The sequence below is a fragment of the Lactuca serriola genome, chromosome 4, assembly GCF_051521515.1.
Source record: "Lactuca serriola cultivar US96UC23 chromosome 4, Lser_US96UC23_V15, whole genome shotgun sequence".
In the NCBI taxonomy this organism is placed as follows: domain Eukaryota; kingdom Viridiplantae; phylum Streptophyta; class Magnoliopsida; order Asterales; family Asteraceae; genus Lactuca; species Lactuca serriola.
In genome coordinates this window covers 85,340,516-85,365,839 of record NC_136411.1, presented here as the reverse complement: position 1 = coordinate 85,365,839, position 25,324 = coordinate 85,340,516, and the positions used below count along the sequence as shown (strand labels likewise).

At 37.9% G+C, this 25,324-nt stretch overlaps 1 protein-coding gene across 3 annotated transcripts in view; it reads right to left on the bottom strand.

Annotated features, from left to right (window-relative positions):
• Positions 1-236: 236 nt before the first annotated feature.
• LOC145102053 (serine carboxypeptidase-like 18) overlaps positions 237-25,324 on the bottom strand; it is a 39,760-nt gene continuing 14,672 nt past the window's right edge. For all 3 annotated transcript variants that reach the window (XM_079039385.1, XM_079039386.1, XM_079039387.1), the window contains 5 exons: positions 20,597-20,668; positions 20,365-20,516; positions 20,145-20,258; positions 19,999-20,059; positions 237-516 (listed from right to left, as the gene is read on the bottom strand). In XM_079039385.1, coding sequence (XP_078895511.1) covers positions 433-516; positions 19,999-20,059; positions 20,145-20,258; positions 20,365-20,516; positions 20,597-20,668 — 483 coding nt within the window. In that variant the 3' untranslated portion in view covers positions 237-432. The remainder of the gene's footprint in view (positions 517-19,998; positions 20,060-20,144; positions 20,259-20,364; positions 20,517-20,596; positions 20,669-25,324) is intronic.

Genomic DNA, 25,324 nt, shown 5'->3' with positions numbered 1-25,324 from the left:
ATTACATTGTTCTTGTCAATTATGCACTACATATTCCGCATGTCAAATATGAGTTTATTATCCTCACACATTACATTCAAGACTACAAGATAAATAAAACAATAATACAAGTGAGAGCCTATTACACAAGAGGACCGAACATTATAAGTATTAAGGATGAATACACATGGCCTAGTAAAAAACAAATGAATACATAAAGAATAAGTAATACTAGAAATATGTTACGATAACAAAAATAAGACAACGTGAAATATCTCAACAACTTTTGCAAGTGTCTTACAATATTGACATAAGGATTTAAAGATAAAATTTAAATAAACACGTTACATTATCAATTGAGATTGATTTACATAAATTAGTAAAATACACACATACAGAAGGATGCATATGATAGAAAGAGAAAACATCAAACATAAACTTTGCGGCTATTCTTTAAAGGTCGGCATTAGAAAGCCACCCCATAATCATGCTTAAACATTCTTTCGGTTTGAACTCAGGAGCTGTGTGACCTCCTCCCTTTAGCAACAAAAAACGGTCAACTATCATGATCAAAACAATAAACGTTTCTTTTTCATAATGATAAATTAATATTTAAAATTTTATTTTATATCACAAATTGTCATGACCTATGCTAGGGGGAAGAAGGGATTGTGCATGAGGCCCATTTTTTAGGGGCCTAATTCTTTGTACACATATTATGTGTAATCAAAATTTGAATAAGATTAGGCCCAAATGCTAAGCTCCACTAGACCTCTAGTAGTCCAGATACGAGACCCACTCTCGTAATTTTGTTGAGTTTTCTTTAAGCGTGAGTGATGATTGTATACATGTTGTATAATATAGCGAGCAACGAGGGAGTACAGACGATTCAAGTTTTCTGTGATTCTGTCGAGTGTGTATCATTGTTCATTCAGATTTCAGAAACCAGAAGGGCAGCAATGGTATATTAGATTATTATTAGTCGATTATTCCAATTTTCTTGTTTTCTTTTTGTTCCAATCGATCATTTAATTATCACTTATCAGAAATTGAAATATTAAATGCTGAATTACACTATCACCGGATCAGATTACTTATCAGAAATTAATTATCAAAATTACTCATTAGAAATTGAATTAGATTGTTCCACTAAACTTGAATCATAAATCAAAATGTGAATGTTATCATATTATAGTTAGTTTTCTACTTTTCTAAATGTTGAACTAATGAACTTGAATCAGATTAATAGATTATCATATATCGGTAACTGAATATTGAAATTAGAATTCTGATAACGAGAAATCAGAATATGTTAATGAATGTTGAAATCAGAAAACAAATTACCAGAAATCATGATACGTTAATTGTTTATCATAAATTGAAATTAGATTATGAGATTATCCATTATGTTTATAAGTTGATGTAACTTGAATATTGAAAGTTGAAACTATTGGACTTGTAGAAATGGAATCTAAACAACAATCCGATAGTCAAATACGTAAAAAGAGAAAACTAGATGAAGAAAAGAGAAAGGCTGACGTTGGTGCTCTAGATAAGTTTTTTTAATTAAGTGTAGATCGCATAACACACACAATTAATCAAACTAACTCTTTCATTAAATGAGAAAATAAATCAAAACTCAATTGTGAATACAATCTCTCTAAACCCTACACGACTAAACAAGACGTGTGTGTGTGTGTGTGTGTGTATATATATATATATATATATATATATATATAGATTCTAATCTACCGACTTGTAATTATAATTGTATTAGGACTCTAAAACCGACTTGCTAAAATCATGTTCTTACTTGGTCTCCAAGTCCTACCTGACTTAGGATTCCAAAAATCACCCCTGAAATTCTACGTCCTTCTAGAAATGTCTTTGATCCCGACCATGCTCTTCGTCTTGTTGAACTTTGTTCTAGCTGGAGGTTAAGTAAGGATGTTTGCCTTTTGTTCTTCACCAGGAATATACTCCACCTCCACTTTGTAACACCGGATTCCTCGTACGATTTCTATTTATGTATTTTTTTTCTCATTTTCCCTTGGACTCGGCGAGTTGGAGGCCCGACTTGCTGAGTAGGAGCGATTTTGGCACGGGACTTGAACGAGGGACACGGTGAGTCGGGTCCCAGACTCAGCGAGTCCGTGTTGGACGAGTAAAACCCTAACCCGGGTGTTTGCACCCTATTTAAACGCTCTAACTCGTCCTCCCTTGTCCCTAACACTACCAGAGAGCTGAAGAGCGATACCCTAGCCCCCATATTGTTCTTGTGAGTAATCTTGGCTTTGTGAAGGAGGTTGGAGCTTAGAAGAAGAAGGAGGAGGAGGTTGAAGAGTGCAAAGAGGGGAAGTAGATCCGAAATCTACACTGTGAGAAGCTTCCATTCAGGTAGAAAAGTCCCTACCTTGATCACTAGTTCATTAGATCCCCTTTTTGTCCCTAATTGGTGGTTTTCAAGCCTTAAAACCTCAAACTCCATCTGTTTATGCTCTATGTTCTGAAAGGACTTCAAATCTGGATCTTATGGACGTCTTAGAAGTGTAAAGTCTATGTGGTTGAAGTGATTGAGGTCCCTATTGAGTGTATGACCTCATAAAGAGCTTGGAATTGCCTTTTGGAGCTCATAGGGCCATGCATGCACGTAAAGTTTGCAACTTTATGTGATAAGCATGCCCAAGGAACCTAGATCTATGGTTTGGAAGCGTTGCATGTCTCAGATTTGGTTTGTATGGGAGAAGGGACGAAGGGACTCGGTGAGTTCTATGAAGATGGTCTTAGACTCGGCGAGTTGGATGAACAACTCGGCGAGTCCTGTGAAGATTGCCTGGAACTCGACGAGTTGTTATTCAAACTCGGCGAGTCATATGAACTGTTACTGAGTTAAGAGGGGTTTAAGTGTAGAAGGTCCAACCCTTCATTGTTGCACACAGAATTAGTAATTTAACGTGTAGCAATAGTCCCAGAAACCCAAATCCTCATGAAGGATGCTCTGGTAAGAATTTGGAAGCGAGTAGGAGATCTGCTCGTGGGAACTCGGCGAATTGTTCTCGGGCTCGGCGAGTCGGATCGCGAGTCGGTCTAATCGTCCCAAGTAGTGAGTTAAGGGTGACTCATTGAGTGGGAAAAGGGACTTGATGAGTTAGTACCAGGATAGTAGGAGAGGGACTCGGCGAGTCAGTGCCATGACTCCGAGAGTCCAGTCAACTGGAAGTTGACTTTGACCAAGGAGTTGACCTTGGACCAGGGGTAGTGCCATGACTCCGAGAGTCCAGTCAACTGGAAGTTGACTTTGACCAAGGAGTTGACCTTGGACCAGGGGTAGGTCAGTCTTTTGACCTAAGGGTATTTATGAGTGACTAATCTATGTTTATGGATTTATAGCTGGAGGATTACCGGTTCAGCAGTCAGATGTCTATCAAGCAGACTTTCAGCAGCTACTTTTCGAGGTGAGTTACCTTCCAGTAGCGGTGGGTCTACGGCCACAATGTCGGCCTATTTGTATGATTAGATGATTGTCTCTGTGATATTCATCTAGGGTTGCTACTACCTGTGATATGTTTATGTGCTAGTATGATAGAATGCTATGTGCTAGTGATTACCGGTCGATAGGGCCGAAGGGGCAGTCATGCCCAACCATGCTAGATAGATTATGTTATATGTGTTATGTGGTAGTAGTAGGGGGTGAAATAGTCCCCAGAATCCGGTCGAGAGGAACGAAGGGGAGACCAGCATCCAGATATGCTAGTTAGTATCCGGTCGAGAGGACCGAAGGGGAGGCCAGCACCCAGATATGCAAGCCAGTATCCGGTTGAGAGGACCGAAGGGGTAGGTCGGGCACCCAGATATGCCTGAAAATATATGTATGTTATGTGGTTATATGGTATGTGGTACAGTGGGGGAACTCACTAAGCTTCGTGCTTACAGTTTTCAGTTTTGGTTTCAGTTACCTCTTCAGCAAAGGGGAAGGAGCTGGCGCGGTAGCGGCGCATCACACACACGCTCTTGTTTTCCGCACTATGAGATATTCTGGGATTTGTACTCTGACATTATTATGTTTTACATTTCGGTTTCCAGATACGAGACATGTTTTTATTAAATGATATGATCGGATGATATTTTGTTATAAACGTTTTGAAAATCACTTAATCAAAAATGAAATTTTTGGATGTGAAAATTGGGTCGTTACAAGTTGGTATTAGAGCCCTGGTTTGAGGTATTCGGACACACCTTCGGGGGTGTCTAGACTCAAATTGAGGGATTAAAGGATTTCAAAAAAGAAAACTTTTTCTGAAAGATTAAGTAAAGATTTTTAAGAAAGAACAAAGTGTGTGATGTGCGTGACCGGCCAAGCTCAAGTAAGTATTCCCCAAAGTACCCATACGTGTTTATGTTATGTTTAACAGTTTCAGTAGAAAAGCATGCTAGAATAGGACTAAGGATCTAGGAGTGATGCCTTATGTGCCTGCTTTATGTGCTTCAGCTTATGAGAATTGCATGCTAGTATTGAGTAGACAGGTGTAGGGTAACCTGTTTAGGTTATGCATGATAGTATGAGTTTAGCATTGTATGCTAGTACAGTTTCTCTCTATGAGAACGGATTTGCTTGAGATTGTTCCCTTTTGTCTGAATGTTGCTTGCTTTGGGCTTTGTGGGCTTTGAGTGATGGGAGTTAGCTATTAGGTGAATACGTTCAGGTCACATGTGGCCAGGGTTGGATAATCTTAGAGGAATGGATTTGACCCTATTGCGTAGCTCTTGTCTGAGTCCAAACTGTTGTAGGGATGAGTCCCTTACTCGAAGGATTATCCGAGCCTCGTTGCATGTGATTATATTCAGGTAATGGCTAATCGGCATTACGAAGAGGCCTTCAGCAGCTGAGGGCTGGTTTGGATAGAGTTGGAGGTTCCCTAGGGCAAGCCTAGGATGAGGATAGCAGTGATCAACAGTAGTGAAAGGGATCTGGTGGAGTCGAGGCAGTCCTTGAAGAAGGTACGGATAGATGTGGAAGGTAGTATGGGCCCGTACTACTGAGAGCAGAGGATCCGTACCCAAACTAAGGAAGGCCGAGACAAGACCGGGGAACTTGTTGTGGGTGTGATCCCTCAAGAGGTATCAGTATCACTAACAGTTGTTATTTATGTATTGCAAAATGGTGGTACTACGACCGAGGCCGACAGTTGGCAGTTCAGGAAAGGGATCGGGTTTGGGATCAGGTTCCGAGCCAGTAGATGAGGGGCTACGCGAGTTCATCGCGTCAGAGATCTCCAGAGGCATCCTTGAGTAGATCCCCATCATCTTCAGGTCGATCAAGGAAGGGATAGTTGAGTTGATGGAGGATCGCCTCAGAGCGTTCAGGAGTGACATGGCATCTGGCCAGTCGGGATCTCGCACACTGTCCTTTAACTACTTCAGGGGCAGTGGTGCGCCGGATTTTCACGGGGCGAAGGACCCCATAGCTTCCAGGCAATGGATTGCAGACATCGAGTCTGCACAGTTGACTAGCTTCTGCCCCGAGGGGTCGAAGGTGAGGTTTGCAGCAGGGTGTTTACGAGACCGAGCTAGAGATTGGTGGGAGTCCGTCGGTGACTCGTTGGGAGCCTCGGCTGTTGAGGCTATGACCTGGTCGGACTTTGTGACCAGGTTTAGGGCAGAGTTTGCGCCAGCTGTCGAGCTTCAGCATCTGGCCTGGGAGTTTTTAGATATGAGGCAGACGATGGACACTGTGGCGGAGATCACCGCCAAGTTCCGGTAGAGGGCGTTGTTGGTGCCCCAGTAAGCGGGTGATGAGGATATGAGGAGGACCCGCTATCATGACATGCTACGAGCTGATATTCGGGAGCATGTCAGTTTTTCAGCTTGCCCCACCTTGGACTCTATGATTGCCAGGGTAAGGGAGAGGGAGATAGATCTGGAGCACATCCGGAAAAGGAAGGCAGAAGAGGGGCAGGTTACGGGGGCTTCGGGGAAGAAGCCCAAGGGACCAGACGCAGGGCCGAAAGGCCAACAGGGGTGAGGCTGCTACAGGAAATGCGGCAAGACGCACGAGGGAGCGTGCAAGTTGGGATCGTCAGGCTGCTATAAGTGCGGTAAGTCAGGGCACTTCAGTAGGGATTGTACCGCCCCTGCACCGGTTATTCAGACGTCTGAGTTGCTATGTTTCCACTGCAACCAGAGGGACCACAAGAAGGCTAACTGCCCCCAGTTAACAGCAGCAGCGCCAGTGGAGGCGCCAGCTCCAGCGACCCTGCGGATTACTGATGGCCGATAGGGCAAGGCAGAGGCTCCGGTGGTGAGGAGCCGGGTATTTGAGCTGACTACAAAGGAGGCACGTGCCGCACCCGATATGGTGACGGGTATGATCCTTTCCCTCTGTTTTATTTTATGATGTTATGATATTGATATGTGCTTTGTGTATATGCGTTAGGATCGTTCCATGTGAACGGTATCCCAGTACAGGTTTTGTTTGACTCAGGTGCCACCCGATCGTTTGTTTCTCTTGCGCTTAGCAAGAAGTTTATTGAGTCTTCGGGCATGTTGGATTTCCCTTTAGAGGTAGAGATTGCCGATGATCGATCAGTGCAAGCATCAGTAGTGTACAGAGATTGTGTTCTAAGGTTGTTTGAGGAGCGCTACTTGGTGGATTTGGTTCCCATTCCGTTGCGTGGGAACAAGGTGATTATAGGCATGGATTGGTTAAGCCCTAATGGGCGATGATAGATTGCGCACAGCAGCTGGTGCAGATCAGGACCCCAAGTGGGGGAGAGTTGTTGATCCATGGCGAGAGACCACAGCGTGGACCCACAGTATGTTCAACAGCGAGAGCTAGGCGCTACCTTCGGCAGGGTTACGCAGGATATGTCGCGTATGTTATGGATACCCGGGAGGCGGGTAAGGCGACGCTGAGCGAGGTTCTGGTGGTGCGAGACTATGCTGATGTGTTCCCAGAGGAGCTTCCTGGGATACCTCCGGAGCGACAGGTAGAGTTCAGGATCGACCTAGTCCCTGGTGCGGCTCCGATAGCCAAGGCACCGTATCGATTGGCTCCTCCTGAGATGCAGGAGTTGTCTACACAGCTGTAGGAGCTGTTAGACAAGGGATTCATTAGATCGAGCAGTTTACCCTAGGGAGCCCCGATTTCGTTTGTGAAGAAGAAGGACGGGTCGCATCGGATGTGTATAGATTATCGGGAGCTGAACAAGGTAACGGTGAGGAACCGTTACCCACTCCCGAGGATTGATGATCTCTTTGACCAGTTATAGGGAGCATCTTGGTTCTCCAAGATCGATTTGCGTTCGGGTTATCATCAGATGAGGTTCAGAGAGGAGGATGTGCAGAAGACCGCATTTCGAACGCGCTATGGCCACTATGAGTTCATGGTGATGCTGTTTGGGCTCACCAATGCTCCTGCCGCGTTCATGGACCTCATGAACTGCGTGTGCAGACCGATGCTGGACCGGTCTGTGATAGTTTTCATTGATGACATCTTGGTTTATTCCAAGACACAGGAGGAGCACGAGGAGCATCTGAGAGAATTTTTGGAGACCCTGAGGAGGGAGAGCTTGTATGCTAAGTTCTCCAAGTGCGAGTTTTGGTTGCGCGAGGTGCAATTCCTTGGGCACCTTGTCAACCAGAACGATATACTGGTCGACCCGGCCAAGATAGAGGCTGTGATGAGATGGGAGGTTCCGAAGTCTCCATCTGAGATTCGTAGTTTCCTAGGATTAGCGGGCTACTATCGGAGATTCATTCAGGACTTCTCCAAGATAGTCGTACCCCTGACACGGTTGACTAAGAAAGCCGTGGTCTTTCGATGGGGGCCTGAGCAGCAGGCAGCGTTTGAGGTTCTGAGACAGAGATTGTGCGAGGCGCCAATCTTAGCCCTGCCAGAGGGCATAGAGGATTTTGTGGTGTACTGTGACGCGTCCATTTCAGGGTTGGGTGCGGTGCTGATGCAGAGAGGGCATGTCATTGCTTACGCTTCGAGTCAGCTGAAGCCTCACGAGGCAAACTACCCAACGCACGATTTAGAGTTGGAGGTGATGGTCTTCTCCCTCAAGATTTGGCGACATTACCTCTATGGAGTTCGGTGTACCATTTACACGGACCACAAGAGTTTGAGGTACCTCATGGATCAGCTGAATCTGAACATGAGACAGCGACGGTGGTTGGACGTTGTGAAGGATTATGATTGTGAGATCCTTTATCACCCAGGGAAGGCCAATGTGGTGGCCGACGCGCTTAGTCGCAAAGCAGCACCAATCAGAGGCGTGTGCATGAGGATGACGGTGGTGACTCCACTATTATAGCAAATTCGGGAGGCTCAGCAGGAGGCTATGAAGGAGGAACATCGGAAGAGTGAGCTGATAGTGGATCAGGTTACCTCCTTCGATTATGATAGCCGAGGATTATTGACACCACACCGTAGGGTGTGGGTGCCGTACCATGGAGGCGTGCACCAGGTTCTGATAGGAGAGGCGCACAAATCTAGATTCTCCATTCATTCCGGGGCGACGAAGATGTATAGAGATCTTCGATTGGATTATTGGTTGCCCTGCATGAAGCGGGATGTAGCCTGGTACATGGAGCGTTGCTTGACCAGTAGGAAGGCCAAGGCCGAGCACCAAAGACCACATAGTAAGATGCAGCCATTGGATATACCGTTGTGGAAATGGGAAGATATTACGATGGATTTTATCACAAAGCTTCCCAGGACCGCGCGAGGAGTGGATTCGATATGGGTCATCGTGGATCGATTGAACAAGAGCGCCCATTTTATTCCGATTCAAGAGAGCATCTCGGCCGAGAAGTTGGCCGGCATCTATATTAGGGAGATAGTGGCGCGGCACGGGGTGCTAGTGTCAGTGATTTCAGACAGGGATGTGCGTTTTACTTCCAGTTTTGGAAGAAGTTTCATGACGAGTTGGGCACTCGTCTGCATTTTAGCACCGCCTTTCACCCGCAGACAGATGGTTAGAGTGAGCGGACCATCTAGACTCTTGAGGATATGTTGCAGGCGTACGTGCTAGACTTCGGTGGTAGCTGGGATACCTATCTTCCTTTAGCTGAGTTCTCATACAACAACAGCTACCACGTGAGTATTGACAATCCTCCCTTCGAGATGTTGTACGGGCGGAGGTGCAGGACCCCGATATGTTGGGGTGAAGTTGGCCAGAGGGTCATGGGGAGCACCAAAGTGGTGCTCAAGACGACCGAGAGGATTCAGCAGGTTCGGAGCAGGCTTCAGACTGCACAGAGTCGGCAGAAAAGTTATGCCGACAAGCGCCGTTCAGACTTGGAGTTCCAGGCCGGGGATATGGTTCTTCTGAAGGTGTCGCCATGGAAAGGCGTCATCCGATTCAGAAAGCGAGGCAAGTTGTGCCCAAGGTACATCGGGCCATTCAGGGTTGTAGCCCGAGTGGGCAAGGTGGCGTATAGGTTGGATCTGCCAGCCGAACTCAGCCAGATCCACAACACTTTCCACATCTCTCAGTTGCGGAAGTGTCTGATGGACGACTCGGCAGTGGTGCCTTTGGAGGATATTCAGGTCGATGACAGCCTGAATTACATCGAGCGGCCTGTGGCTATCCTCGACAGGAAGTCGAAGGATTTGAGGAACAAGAGAATGGAGCTGGTGAAGGTGCAATGGCAGCAACGGAAAGGCTCGGAATGGACTTGGGAGCCGGTGGATGAAATGATGGAGAATTACCCAGAATTGTTCGAGGAACGGGCAGCAGACTTCGAGGACGAAGTCTAAGATAAGTGGGGGAGATTTGAACATCGGATTCCTGGTACGATTTCTATTTATGTATTTTTTTTTCTCATTTTGCCTTGGATTCGGCGAGTTGGAGGCCTGACTCGCCGAGTAGGAGCGATTTTGGCACAGGACTTGAACGAGGGACTCGGCGAGTCGGGTCCCAGACTCGGCGAGTCCGTGCTAGACAAGTAAAACCCTAATCCGGGTGTTTGCACCCTATTTAAACGCTCTAACTCGTCCTCCCTTGTCCCTAACACTTTCAGAGAGCTGAAGAGCGATACCCTAGCCCCCATATTGTTCTTGTGAGTAATCTTGGCTTTGTGAAGGAGGTTAGAGCTTAAAAGAAGAAGGAGGAGGTTGAAGAGTGCAAAGAGGGGAAGTAGATCCAAAATCTACATTGTGAGAAGCTTCCATTCAGGTAGAAAAGTCCCTACCTTGATCACTAGTTCATTAGATCCCCTTTTTGTCCCTAATTGGTGGTTTTCAAGCCCTAAAACCTTAAACTCCATGCGTTTATGCTCTATGTTCTGAAAGGACTTCAAATCTGGACCTTATGCATGTCTTAGAAGTGTAAAGTCTCTGTGGTTGAAGTGATTGAGGTCCCTATTGAGTGTATGACCTCATAAAGAGCTTGGAATTGCCTTTTGGAGCTCATAGGTCCATGCATGCACGTAAAGTTTGCAACTTTACGTGATAAGAATGCCCTAGGAACCTAGATCTATGGTTTACAAGCGTTGCATGTCTCAGATTTGGTCTGTATGGGAGAAGGGTCGAAGGGACTCGGCGAGTTCCAAAGTGGACTCGGCGAGTTCTATGAAGATGGTCTTAGACGCGGCGAGTTGGATGAGCAACTCGGCAAGTCCTATGAAGATTGTCTGGAACTCGACGAGTTGTTCTTCAAACTCGGCGAGTCATATGAACTGTTACTGAGTTAAGAGGGGTTTAAGTGTAGAAGGTCCAACCCTTCATTGGTGCATGCGGAATTAGTAATTTAACGTGTAGCAATAGTCCAAGAAACCCAAATCCTCATGAAGGATGCTCTGGTAAGAATTTGGAAGCGAGTAGGAGATCTGCTCGTGGGAACTCGGCGAGTTGTTCTCGGACTCGGCGAGTCGGTCTAATCGTCCCAAGTAGTGAGTTAAGGGTGACTCAGTGAGTGGGAAGAGGGACTTGATGAGTTAGTACCGGGATAGTAGGAGAGGGACTCAACGAGTCTGTGCCATGAATCGGCGATTCCACTCAACTGGAAGTTGACTTTGACCAAGGAGTTGACCTTGGACCAGGGGTAGGTCAGTATTTTGACCTAAGGGTATTTATGGGTGACTAATCTATGTTTATGGATTTATAGTCGGAGGATTACCGGTTCAGCAGTCAGACGTCTAGCAAGCAGACTTTTAGCAACTACTTTTCGAGGTGAGTTACCTTTCAGTAGCGGTGGGTCTACGGTCACAATGCCGGCCCATCAGTAGGAGTTGTATGATTAGATGATTGTCTCTGTGATATTCATCTAGGGTTGCTACTACCTGTGATATGTTTATGTGCTAGTATGATATGATGCTATGTGCTAGTGACAGTAAGGGAGATAGTCCCCAGATTACCGGTCGATAGGGCCGAAGGGGCAGTCATGTCCATCCATGCTAGATAGATTATGTGATATGTGTTATGTGGTAGTAGTAGGGGGTGAAATAGTCCCCAGCATCCGGTCGAGAGGACTGAAGGGGAGACCAGCACCCATATATGCTAGTCAGTATCCGGTCGAGAGGACCGAAGGGGAGGCCAGCACCCAGATATGCTAGCCAGTATCCGGTCGAGAGGACCGAAGGGGTAGGTCGGGCACCCAGATATGCCTGACAATATATGTATGTTATGTGGTTATATGGTATGTGGTACAGTGGGGGAACTCACTAAGCTTCGTGCTTACAGTTTTTAGTTTTGGTTTTAGGTACCTCTTCAGCAAAGGGGAAGGAGTTGGCGCGGTAGCGGCGCATCACACACACGCTCTTGTTTTCCGCACTATGAGATATTCTGGGATTTGTACTCTGACATTATTATGTTTTTCGTTTCAGTTTCCAGATACGAAACATGTTTTTATTAAATGATATGATCGGATGATATTTTGTTATAAACGTTTTGCAAATCACTTAATCAAAAAGGAAATTTTTGGATGTGAAAATTGGGTCGTTACACACTTGTTTGTTTTCAACACAATTACGAATGAAATGGTATCTTGATTTTATGTGCTTGCTTCTTCCATGAAAAACATGATTTTTCGTGAGCTCTATTGCATATCTGTTATCCGCCCTTTTGACCACCTTTTCTCGAGGTGTTTTCATGATTTCACATGATAGATCTTGAAGCTATATTGCTTGACATGTATGTACATTGGTTGCCATGAACTCTGCCTCACAAGATGAAAATGCAACTACATCTTGATTTTGTGACCACTATGTCATTGGGGATGACCCATAGTAAAACAAATGACAAATTGTACTCTTTCTTTCATCTGGGTCAATATTGTGGCTGCTGTCACTATAACCTATGAGCTTCTTCTGTCAGTCCTCTCATACTTTAGTTCATGTTAAGTTGTCCCTTGTAGATACCTTAGAAGTTGTTTGATTGTAACACCTTTTGATTTTCTTGGACTTTGCATATATCGGCTTATAGCTCCAACCGAAAATGTCATATTTGGTCTTGTTTACCTTAAACATCCTACCACCTTCCTGTGTCGAGTTGGATTAATTTATGGTTCATCTTTAGCATGTGTCAACTTTTTTCCAGGTTCCATAGGAATGTGGTTTGGATTGCAATCATGTAAACCAGCTTCTTTTAGGATTCATTAAGCATAAGCTTCTTTACTAATTGTAATTCTATTTTTTTCTTGCTTAACTTCTATACCAAGGTAGTAAGCCAACTTTCCAAGATCAGACATATCAAAATTCTTTGACATTTCGATCTTGAATCTTCTAATCATGCTCAAGACTGTACATGTAACAAACAATCCATCAACATAAACTACCAAAATTTGTATATTAGGCCCTTCATTTTTATAGTACATTGATGGTTCTTTCTTACACCTTTGAAATTCCATATTCTTTAAAAATCCATCAAGCTTCGTATTTCATGCTCTAGGTGCTTGTCTTAGACTATATAGTGCCTTTGTGAGTTGATATACTTTATGTGTGTTTCTTTTCAGTTAACCATATAATAACACCGTCTTGATATCTAAACGATGTAACTCCCATCCTTTAATAGCAAATATGGTAATAAGAAAAAGAATCATTTCAATTCGAGCTATCGGAGCAAATGCTTCTTGAAAATCAACTCCCAGTTTTTTCAAGTAACCTTTAGCAACTAACCTTGCTTTGTACTTGTTAATCGTGCCATCCGCATTATTATTTATTTTGAACACCCATTTAAGACCACCAGTTGATTTCTCCACAAGCTTCCATGTATTATTTTTATTTATTGAATCAATTTATGCATTCATGGCTTTGACCCACTCCGACTACTTCTTTGCTTCTTCAACCGTTGCTGGTTCATCACTGGTTGATAATAGAAGTTCATCGAATTCATTAAGATCAAGTATATAAACTTGAAATCAATTTGTAGGTACAATTGTTCTTGAAGGTCGTTACAATCTAGTTACTGTTCACGTTTCTTGCTGCAATGAGTTTTGTTTATTATTGGATGAGCTTGGTTGATCTTCATCTTCTTGCTTATTTGTTTCAAACTCAGTTTCATTGTTTGGATCTATCGTATATGAGTCGTCGTTAGCTTCGATATTTTGGTTGTCCTATGATATCGTGAATGAACCAGGTTCTTCAATATTGGTTCCTATATTTTTACTCTAATCCCACCCTTTGGTTTAATAAAAAATAACGTCTCGACTTAAAATTATTTTTTGAGTTGTTAAGTAGCTTATAGGTTTTCGTTCCTGGTTCGGAACCAAGGTGTAAAAGTGGTCTTGATCTTGCATCTGACTTCTTTAGATTCACCGGTTCTAGTTTTGCATATGCGAGACACCCAAATATACAAACATTTTCCAAATTCGGCTTGTTTTTCTTGAATCTTTCGTATGGAGTTTCAACAAATTAGACTCGTGTGCACACGCGATTTATCAAATTTTTCGAGTGATTTACTACTTCCCCCACAAGTAGTTTGGAACTTTTATAGCCTTCATTATTCTTCTTGTCATATCCGTAAGTGTCCGGTTTCTTCGTTTCACCACCCCGTTTTGTTGAGGTGTGTATGGTACCATAAGATTTTTTATGCCATGTTGATCACAAAAATTATGAAATTCAAGTGATGTGAATTCCCCACCTCAATCACTTCTAAAAATCTTAAAAGTATTTCCCGTTTCATTCTCAACCAAAGCTTTGAATTTCTTGAAGTTTGCAAACGCTTCACTCTTTTCTTTGATTAGATAAATCCACATGTATCATGAGAAATCATCAATTAATGTGAAAATGTACCTATTTCCTTCCATGGTAGCTGGAGTAATTGGTCCACATAAATCACTGTGTACTAGATCTAATGGCTGATTTGCTTTGTACTTCGTCATGGTGGGGAACGATTTTCTAGTTTGCATGCCCGCCAAACAAGATTCACATAATTTATATGATTGAAGTGTGGTAACCCTTTGACTAGACCTTTCTTTGACCTTAATTTCATTTACTTGAAATTAATGTGCCCAAGTCTTGCATGCCATCTCCATGTATTCTCACTTAGATTTGAGTGAAGGAAAATAAGGATGCCAATTGTTAATTTTATCTTGTAGAGACGATTTTGAGTTCTTTGAACCTTCATAAGCAAGCAATTGTTTTCATCGTTCATCGCTAGATAATTGTTTTTCATCTGAATTTCGCATCCGACTTCCGTTGCTTGTCCAAGGCTAATGATGTTAGTCTTGAGATTCGGTATGTAATATATCTTCGTCATCAATCGTTTTTTCCTCGAATTTCCTTGAAAGAGAATTTCACCTTTTCCTTTAATCTTCACATAAGAGTTATCTCCAAATTTCACCAGCCCAGTTATTCCTTCATCGAGATCGGAAAAGAACGACTGATTTCCCGTCATATGATTACTTGCCCCATTGTCAAGGTACCATACATCATGTTCTTGTGGGTTGTATCGAGACGATACTACCTTTTTTCATTTAAGAACACGATTTCATGAAGGAATACCGTTGCATCATTATCTCCGTTCTCAGTAAGATTTTCTTCTCGTAACTTTTGGAGTCGTTTGGCACATTGAGATACAAAGTGACCCGGTTTATTGCACCGATAACAAATTACTTGGGACCGATCCTTTTTCGGTTTATTATTTCGATTTTGGTTAAAATTGGACTGGTTTGATTCATTATTGAGCCGGTTTGACTTAGCCTTTCCATCTTGAGAGGCACGACCTTCATTATTAGACCTGTTCGACCCAATTTCCCCTCTCCATCGTCCTTTTGTGTTCTCCCGTGTCTTCCAAGTTACTCCATATTGATCGGATTTAGTGAAAAAAAACCTTCAATTAGATGTCTCCAGGATTGTGCCACTCTTTGATCCTCTCTTCATACGCCTTTAATCTTACAATAACATCCTAGAATCCTACATACTTGAGGTCCAGTAATTGTTCAAGAGAAGCAAAAATCTGGATGAATTTTGTTTCGGTAAGGATTTAAAAATTTTCTTCACAAGCTTTGATTCGTCGATGGTTTCACCCAGCGCCGCAAATTTGGATGCTATTCCAGATAACTTTTCGGCATAACTGTCGATTGACTCCGACTCCGACATCTTGAGTCTATCAAACTCAGATATTAGGGTTTGTAATCACGCCTCTTTCACATGGTCAACCACTTTGTGTCTTTCTTTGATCGCACCCTACAGTCCTTCGCATGTTTCTTGCTCACCAATTTGCATTATCAAGTGTTCACGAATTGTTGGTAGAGTAACCCTATCTCCAAATCATTCTTCTCCACATTCCCCCGTGGTTACTGGATCGACTACTTCCCATACCTTGTGGATTCGCAAGACAACCTTCATACGTATTACCCATACTGTGTAATTAGTAGACGTGAGCATAGGACATTAAACCCTCATGGCTTCGGTCTCCTTCTCCCTCACCGGAGCACCGCCTGAAGCCCCTTCTTCTCCCACCATGTTGACCACCTTGTTCAATGAGTAAGTAACTTTTTATCTCAAAGCTAAGCTTTGATACCAATTTAAGTGCAGATCGTATAACACACACAATTAATCAAACAAACTCTTTGATTAAATGAGAAAATAACTCAAAACTCAATTGTAAATACAATATCTCGTAACCCTACACGGCTAAACAAGATATATATATATATATATATATATATATATATATATATATATATTCTAATCTACCAACTTGTAATTAGAATTGTATTAGGACTCTAAAACCGACTTGCTAAAATCCTGGTCTTACTTGGTCTCCAAGTCCTACTTGACTTAAGATTCCAACAAGTTTATCCATAGATAACATGTTGAAGAGCATGTTGAAGAGTACGTTGAAGAGCATGTTGAAGATCATGTTGAAGAGCAAAGAGCATGTAGAATTAGTAGTAGAAGAGGCATAAGAGCAATATCCCGTTAAAGATCTTCTTGATGTATGTGATCCAAGAAGGTGGGAAAAACTTAATTATGAGGAGATAAAACTTTTGGTCAAGAAAGGTCCTAAAAAAGATACTAGTGTTATGTATGGTCCCCACGATAAAAATGGTAGATGATTTTCTACAGTATTGTATACAAGAACTTTATCAAATTTGGAGAAGTGTGATAAAGAATGGCTAGTGTATTCGAAAGAGCATGACGGGGTATTTTGTTTCTATTGTAAATTGTTTAGAAAAAGGATTTGGAAAGGTAAATTGGGTGATGACGGTTATTCAGATTGGCACGTTGTTACCACTAGAGTTAAAGAACATGATACAATTGATAAAGTTTAGTACAAGCAATTTAAGAAAGAAAGAGATTAATAGAAAAAAGTCCTTTTGAGAATCATTGGAGTAGTGAAGTTTCTTGCTAAACATAATTTAGAATTTTCTGGATCAATTGAAAAGTTGTATCATAAAGGTAACTATAATTTGTGTCAAGCTAGTTCTTCTCTTGAGACAAGATTTGAACAATTCAAAGAGTATGAAAAATTATTTGGTTTTTCATTTCCACATAATTGAGGGGAATTGAAGATAAAGATCTTAAATTGTCTTGTCATTGTCTTGAAAAAACACTCAAATTTGAAGAAAGATGGATATTGATTTCGAGGAACTTTATACGGAGTTGAAATTATTTGAGACAAAGAAGACCAATAAATTTAGCAACCCAATAGATATTTTGATGTTTTTGAAAGAACTTGATGATTACCAAAATGCAAGCATTACATATAGAATATTGTTGACTATTTCGATGACGGTGACATCAGCAGAAAGGAGTTTTTTGAACTTGAAGTTTTTGAAATATAACATACGTTCCAGAATGACTCAAGAAAGACTTAGCGGTTTGGCGATGATATCTATCGAGAATGAAATATTATAGAGTATAGACTATGAAGAGTTAACCAACCAATTTGCTATCAAGAATGTTGTAACGCCTGCAGATTCGAGCTACTCAATTTAGAGACAATAAGCGTCAAAAATTGACTTTTTTATGGAAGATTATTTAGAATGAATAATCTTAAACAAGTTATAGTATGTGTCACAAAGGTTCCGTACATATAAAGAACGTTGAAATCCGAGTTATAACGAAGAAGTTATTACCTGTTAAAGTTTTGCGGCAAAACCGGCACGTCGCTGTGTGACGTATATTGTGAGTTTTCGGTAAATTACTTTTTAGCCTTAGCGATCTAAATGAAAGTCTTAGTATACGTTAAACCGAGAGCGTGCATAAAAATAACGTTCAAATCTTACTTCGTATGATGACTTCGTATGAGGAAGTTATGATTCTTCTAAGATTAGCATAGTAGTGCACAGCCTAGAATTTGAATATTAGATCGATCAATTTTTAGCAGATACAACCTAAATGAGAAATGAAGATCTCATTAATAGGAGTTCAACAATAAAGAGACAGTCGAAAACGGATTATGTATGTAGAAGTTATGAATTTTACACGGTCGTTAAACAGTATAATCTTATCATACTGTTAAACGTAAAATCGGGCGAGAATTAGCCGATGGAGTCAAAAGGAGATTTGTATATCTTGTCAATACCTACGCGTGGATATAGAGAACGTCGAAAACGGAGCTAGTATGCGAAAGTTATGCAATTTAGTAGTCGGAAAAGTGATGTTGCGAAGGAGGTGATGCAGCACGATCTGAGCCCTTGCTTTCTCCCTACGCCTTGCCCCAATACGGTGACACTTGGCACTCAACTTAACAACTTGGGCCATTTTTCAGCCTATAAATAGAGGCGCAAATGACTCCATTCTTCACACCATTCAAACCCATTCTCTCCCAACACCCCCAAACCCTCAAAGCTTTTCCCTAGCACTTCCAAAGTGTTAGAGGCGAGTCCCGGAGCGCCAAAAGGCTCCGAGAAGAAGAGCTTTTGGCTCGGAATTTCTGCCCCACAGAGCCCGATTCCTAGCCAAACCTCCCGATAAGTGAGTTATGCTTACCCTACTTTAAGTATAGCCTATGTTTAAGTTTAGTGTCGTTGTTATGAACTTATAAAAAATATATGTATTATAAAATATAATATACAAAGTGTTATTATAATATCTTTTAACTACTCGCGGTACGAGGAATCTGGTTTGAAGGGCCGCATAGGGTTGTTGGATTTCAGAAGTGTTATAATGCCAAAATGGTCTGCCCTCCGGTGTTTCATGTATGGCCCCTGTCTATACATAGTGGTTGAAAAGTGTTGTTTAACACTTATAAAACAATATCGCTCGTAAATAGTCACTATAAATATTAGAGTAAAATCTAGTGGTAATGATACTAGGTTTCGTCGAAGGAGAATAGAGTTGTTAGAAGCGAAGCGCTACCTAAGTTTGGAACCATCACTTTAACAAGTGAGTGCATAGTCCCTTTAATGAACATGATTTTTAATACAAGTATTAAATTATATCTTTATGTGTGAAATATTTGATATTGCCTAAAGTACGTATTAAATAGCATACCTGATAATATATGATGATTTAGGATACATTGTAAACCTAAATTAATTAAGACGAATATTAGGTAGTATCTCCCTATGAGTACAAGTGAGATATACACGGAGGGAATAACTTTAAAACTTTTCATTGATCCAGGAGTATGGATTAGACTTAGTCAGTTCTCCTTACTCCAAGAGTATGGATAGGACATAGTCATTTGTCATTAATCCGGGAGTATGGATTAATACATAATCAATTGTCCCTAGTCTGAGAATATGGAATGGGCAAAGTTATTGATCCCAGAGCATGGATTAGACATACTTGATCCGGGAGTATGGATTAAGTAAAGAGGTAAATTCTAGATTCGAGAGTATGGATCGTGTCATTGAGAGGATCGACGGGGTGGGGGTAAGAATTGTTTTTATATTGTGAAATTGTATATTTTGTGAGTTCTAATATATATATATATATATATATATATATATATATATATATATATATATATATATATATTGTAGGATTGAAATCCCTATATACTCACCAGGTTTCCCAACCTGACTCACTCAGTTTACTTGCATCACAGGTGTCGATATGAAGTTACATTACACTAAGAGATTAAAGGAGATGTAAATAACTATTGTAAATGAATGTAAGGTCTGTTTATGCTTATGTTTCTGTATTGACGATGACATCCCAAAGTTTTTATATAAACAAAAATACATTTCTTCAGAAATGCTTTGATAATATATTTATCATGTTTTTCTGGAAACAAATTCTGCAATATTATTCTTTAAAATGAATACTCTTATTTTCAAATAAGCATAAATAAAAATTTTAAAATAACCATGAAATTGGGGATGTCCCAAATGCTAGGAGAGCTTCACGGGTCATCGTTTAGCTGTTGCGATATCTAATTACTAATTAAAATACTATGATTTGGCTTTGTTTATTTATATAAAGTTTATCCTCGTTTTAAAAAAAATAGTTTATGTATTTTAATTTGTTACACATTAGGGCTAATGAATTTTTTTTTACTCATCCTAAGGATTTGAATCCTCAGGATCCGGCCATGTAAAGAATCAACCTCCTTAGAAAGTAAAACATTACAATTCTCATAAGTGCGAGACGAAGTTTTTAAGGAAGATTTATGATCACCTTTACAGTCACAAATGTCAAGTTGTAGTTGTAGTTGTAGTTTAAGTATTTGATGGTGTACCTGCAAGAAAAATAGCAATACATAATGTCAAAATATTAATTTGATGATAGCAATTCATGTTGCTCATAACGAAAACACAACTAACCCAGCTACTTGTTCCTCGACAAACCATGGTTTCCAATCATCTATGACAAGAAAATTTAGCGATTCAAGCCATTTCAATGTACTAAAATAGGGAACAACCATGTCATGATCTCCGCTGCTCAAAAACAAAAAATAATCAAGCAAAAATATATGGATAATGTTTTTTCTATACTACACATGCATTCATAAATTAAGAAGCACAAGCGGAAAAAAAGTTATACCTGTATACAAGAGCTCGACATTGTTTATATGAAAGGCGTCGATGATAGTCAATAACATTTTTAACATTATACGTGTAAGATATGGGTTCTGTATTAAGTGATACAAAACTCAAGCTTGCATTGCATAATACCCACTCAATTTCTTTAAAATCCTGACAGTCATGAAATTATTATATATTATCCGAAATACTCCAAATGTTACCATGAATACATGACATTGTGAACTACTAACCTCGTGAATGTGAAGAGCCTCTCTTACCTCTCTACTATTAGCCCATGGAGCAGCATATAAATAGTTATCATCCTGCAAACAAGGACATATATAAGACAAAAGTCATAAATAGTAAATTACACATATAAGAAAAAAATCATTTTATATATATATATATATATATATATATATATATATATATATATATATATATATATATATATATATATATATATAGTTTCAACCTCAAGAGTGTACTTCTAAAAGAAAACAAATCAAACTAAAATTCAATTATAAATGTTAAATGACACAAAAGACATTAAGTTTACCTGAAAATTCGATTTTGACACTGCGTTATTTTTCGTCTAAAATTAAATACCGCGTTTTCATTTTTTTACAATTTTGACAACTTGACCGGTCAACCTGGTTGTACATGACATGATGAGATGTTAGTTTTGATGACGTGACATTATGACATAACATGCTGACGTGTTAAAATTGAAAAAAAAAATACACAAAAGACACTAACCTCACTTTTTTCAATTTTGGCACTAACTTTTATTTATTTATTTTTATCAATTTTCACACTCTATTATTTTGTTCCAAATAAAATATCATTTTTTTTTTCATTTTTGTTTACTTTTGACCATTTTCTATTTGAAACTATATAAATAAAATTTTTTTAAATTTGAAACCGTATAAATACATTTTTCTTTCATTTAAAAACCATATTTTTTTTGTATAAATATAAATTTTTTTACATTCAAAACATAATGCTGTGTATAAATATGTATAGGTTACATTATTAAGCTATTTTTTTCATTAATAATACAACTTTAAAATGAGTTACGATGTGTGGAATGCACATGCAGATAAGCTAATATGGTCTCGGGAACAAGAAGGTTCGGGGTCGTTTTAAGTACTAAGGGACCATTTGTTGTATATATTCATGATTTTGTTTCTTGCATATATACTTTTTGATTTGTTGGAAAAAATATAACATCCTAATTATGCATGAAAAATAAGTTTATAATATAATTAATACATATTTCGTTTGTTATCTATAAAGCTATTATATTGAAGTGGAAGTCTTCCGTTCGTTACAAATAATTCAATTACGATACACCAGCTTTATAGATAACAAACTAAATATGTATTAATTATATTATAATCGTATTTTTCATGTATTATTACGATGTTATAATTTTTCCAACAAATCAAGAAGTATATTTGCAAGAACCAAAAATCACGAATATATACAACGAATGTCTCTTGTTAATTGAAGCGAGCCTCGTACTATTGTTTTCCCAGTATCATATTAACTTATTTGACTGTGAATTTCACACTTTCAAACTCATTTTAAAGTTGTGTATTTAATGAAAATTGTGGTTATAATAAAACTAATACATGTTTATACATTGCATTATGGTTTGAATGTAAAAAAAACCTTATATTTAAACCAAAAATGTCGCTTTTAAGTGAAAAAGAATTATATGGTTTCAAATGTAAAAGAAAAATTATTTATACAGTTTTATATGGAGAATAGTCAATATCCAACAAGATTTAAAAAATAATATTCGGTTTGAAACAAAAAAAAATAAAGTGCCAAAATAAAAAAAAAATAAAACTTTGTGTCAATTTGAAAAAAATAAAAACTTAGTGTCTTCGGTGTAATTTTTTAATTTTACATGTCAGCATGCCACGTCATCATGTCACCTCAGAGCAGACAACCAGATCGACCGATCAAGTGGTCAGAATACTAAAAGATTGAAAACACGGTATCTAATTTGAGACGAAAAATAACAAAATGTTCAAATTGAATTTTCGTACAAACTTAATGACATTTGTGGTATTTTCTCAATTATAAACGATCACGGAAAAAAATAACATTAATTTAAATTGTAAATGATTAGCTGTTTCATTTGTTAATCAGATATCATTTTGAACAATAACCTACATACATTTGACCTTTAAGTATAAAAGAGATGTCATTTTCAACAATAACTTGTATATATTTAACCTTTAAGTATAAAGTGAGTTATTCTTAAACTAAATGTGTTCTGTAAGGATAACAATGTAGGTATTTTCATTTTAAGTTGAAATGTTTTCAAAACTGTTTTCTCATTTTGACGCTAACAATCTAGTTTGAATGTCACAGGTTTTCTAAAACCTTCAAACTACTTGGGAGCAAATTAGAATTTTAATTTTAAAAGACAAAATTAAATAAATGGCCTATACAGTTTGGCAAAATATGCACTTATAACTTCAACAAAATAGACATACACACTCTTTGTGTTTTGTTAATATCGTAGATATGGTACTTCTACCATTAAATCTAACCACAAAACCTTTATTTTTAAAAAATGACAAATTTGTCATTGACCAAACATGGAAAATACTATAAACTAAAGAACCATTTATGCAAAGATGACCCCCGTTAAATCTCTCATATATATATATATATATATATATATATATATATATATATATATATATATATATATATATATATATATATATATATATATATTGGATCCATTAGTATCACTAACTTTTTTAGGATTATTTTTTTAACCTTTATTTTAGATCTTATCTATTGTCCTTGAACAAACAGTAAAAATACTATAAACTAAAGAGCCATTTATGTAAATATGTCTCCGTTAGTCCGTTAAATCTTACACACACACACATATATATATATATATATATATATATATATATATATATATATATATATATATATATATATATATATATATATATATATCCTGTCTAATAAATGAATGTTTTTTTTCTACTTGTCACATTCTCATTCAATTTGTCAATTCTTATTTTGTGGTTATTTTGAATTAAATTTTTTCCACATGTTATTTTATGAGTTTTTTTATTTTATTAAATTTCATATAATATTTTAATATAATAATTGCAATAAATGTAATAATAAATAAATACCAATTTCATTAATATACATTTTAATTTCAAAATTCTCAAAATTAAAGCTTCTTAGTTTCTTTTATTTATTTAAATTAGTATTTTGTTTAAATTTAAAAGATAAAAAAAAACATTTCTATTATAATAATTCAATGTTTTTCTTATTTTTTTATAAATTCAAAGTTGTTAAATGTTTTGATCTTTATATTTTACTTTTTTTCAACATTAACTCATGTAATACATCGGTTTCACAACTAATATATATATATATATATATATATATATATATATATATATATATATATATATATATATATATTGGATCCATTAGGATCACTAACTTTTTCAGGATCGTATGATCATTTTTTCAATCTTTATTTTAAAACTTACCTTATATCGAATATATATATATATATATATATATATATATATATATATATATATATATATATATATATATATATTCATCATTTTAACCTCTTTCTATATTAACATTAGAAAAAAAAATCTATAACATGTGCATCACATGCACATTATTTGTAAAAAAAAAAAATTAAGTTTATTTTCTATTGAAAAAAATTACTAAAAATATGTAAATTTGATCATTTTTAACCTCTACACATACTTATATTCGATTTTTTTTGCATATAACGGAAGATGTGCACATAAGCACATATGTGCATATAAGTAGAAAAACGTTTGTTTTGATTTTTTTTTTTCAAAAAATCACTTTCTATAATAGTGTCATAACTTATTAAGATGTTTCTCATCTGTACATTAGCGTGCATATATGTAGATGTGCATATATGCATATTTTTATTTTGTGTATATGTGCATATGGTGCACATTTTACGTAATTTTTTTTTCCGAATATCAATATGTGAAGTGTTTAATAAATGATGAATTTACATATTTTTAGTTTTTTTTTTATATAAGATAAAGTATATAACTAAGGTTGAAAAATCATGCACATTTTGAGTTTGTGCATATATGCATATTTTTTCAACTTTTTCAAAATGTCTTAATTGTCTAAGATGTTAATATGGAAGGTGATTCATTGAATTTTTTTTTAAAAAAAAATGAGTTTTTTACGAAAAATGTGCTTATGTGCACATTTTTCGTAGATTTTTTTTTTTCAAATACCAATATGGAAAGAGGTTGAAAAATGATGAATTCAAATATTTTTAAATATATTTTTCGATATAAGATAAACTCTAAAATGATAGGTGAAAAAGTGATCCTAAAGATCCGAAAAAACTTTTGATTCTATTTGAAGTTTACTCTCTCTCTCTCTCTCTCTCTCTATATATATATATATATATATATATATATATATATATATATATATATATATATATATATATATATATAAAAGTCGAAGTTATTGTGAGAACCTAAAAATTTGTGAGAACTTGAGAAATAAAACATTCATAGTTAGAACTATGTGTCCGCAGTCATATAGACTGCATACATACGAATGCTTGCATATAGATGAATCAACAATCATATGGAGTGCGGACGCAGATATGACTGTTGATTCATATATATACATGAATGCATATTTATGAGAGCATTTTAAAAAAAAAGATCATCAAATCTTTTTTTGGGTCTAGATATGACTTAGACGTTGCATTTTGTTAATATTGGTGGTATTGGTTTTGAAAAATAATGAGTGGAGAAGTTCTCAAATTCTCAGAATTCTTCAAAAAAACGAGCTTCAGCAAGAAAAGCCTTGCACCTGTGGACAAGTCTACCTTTTGTGTTGCTACCAAAATAAAACATTTTCCCCTCAAGGGAGTGGTTATTTTCAAGAGGAAA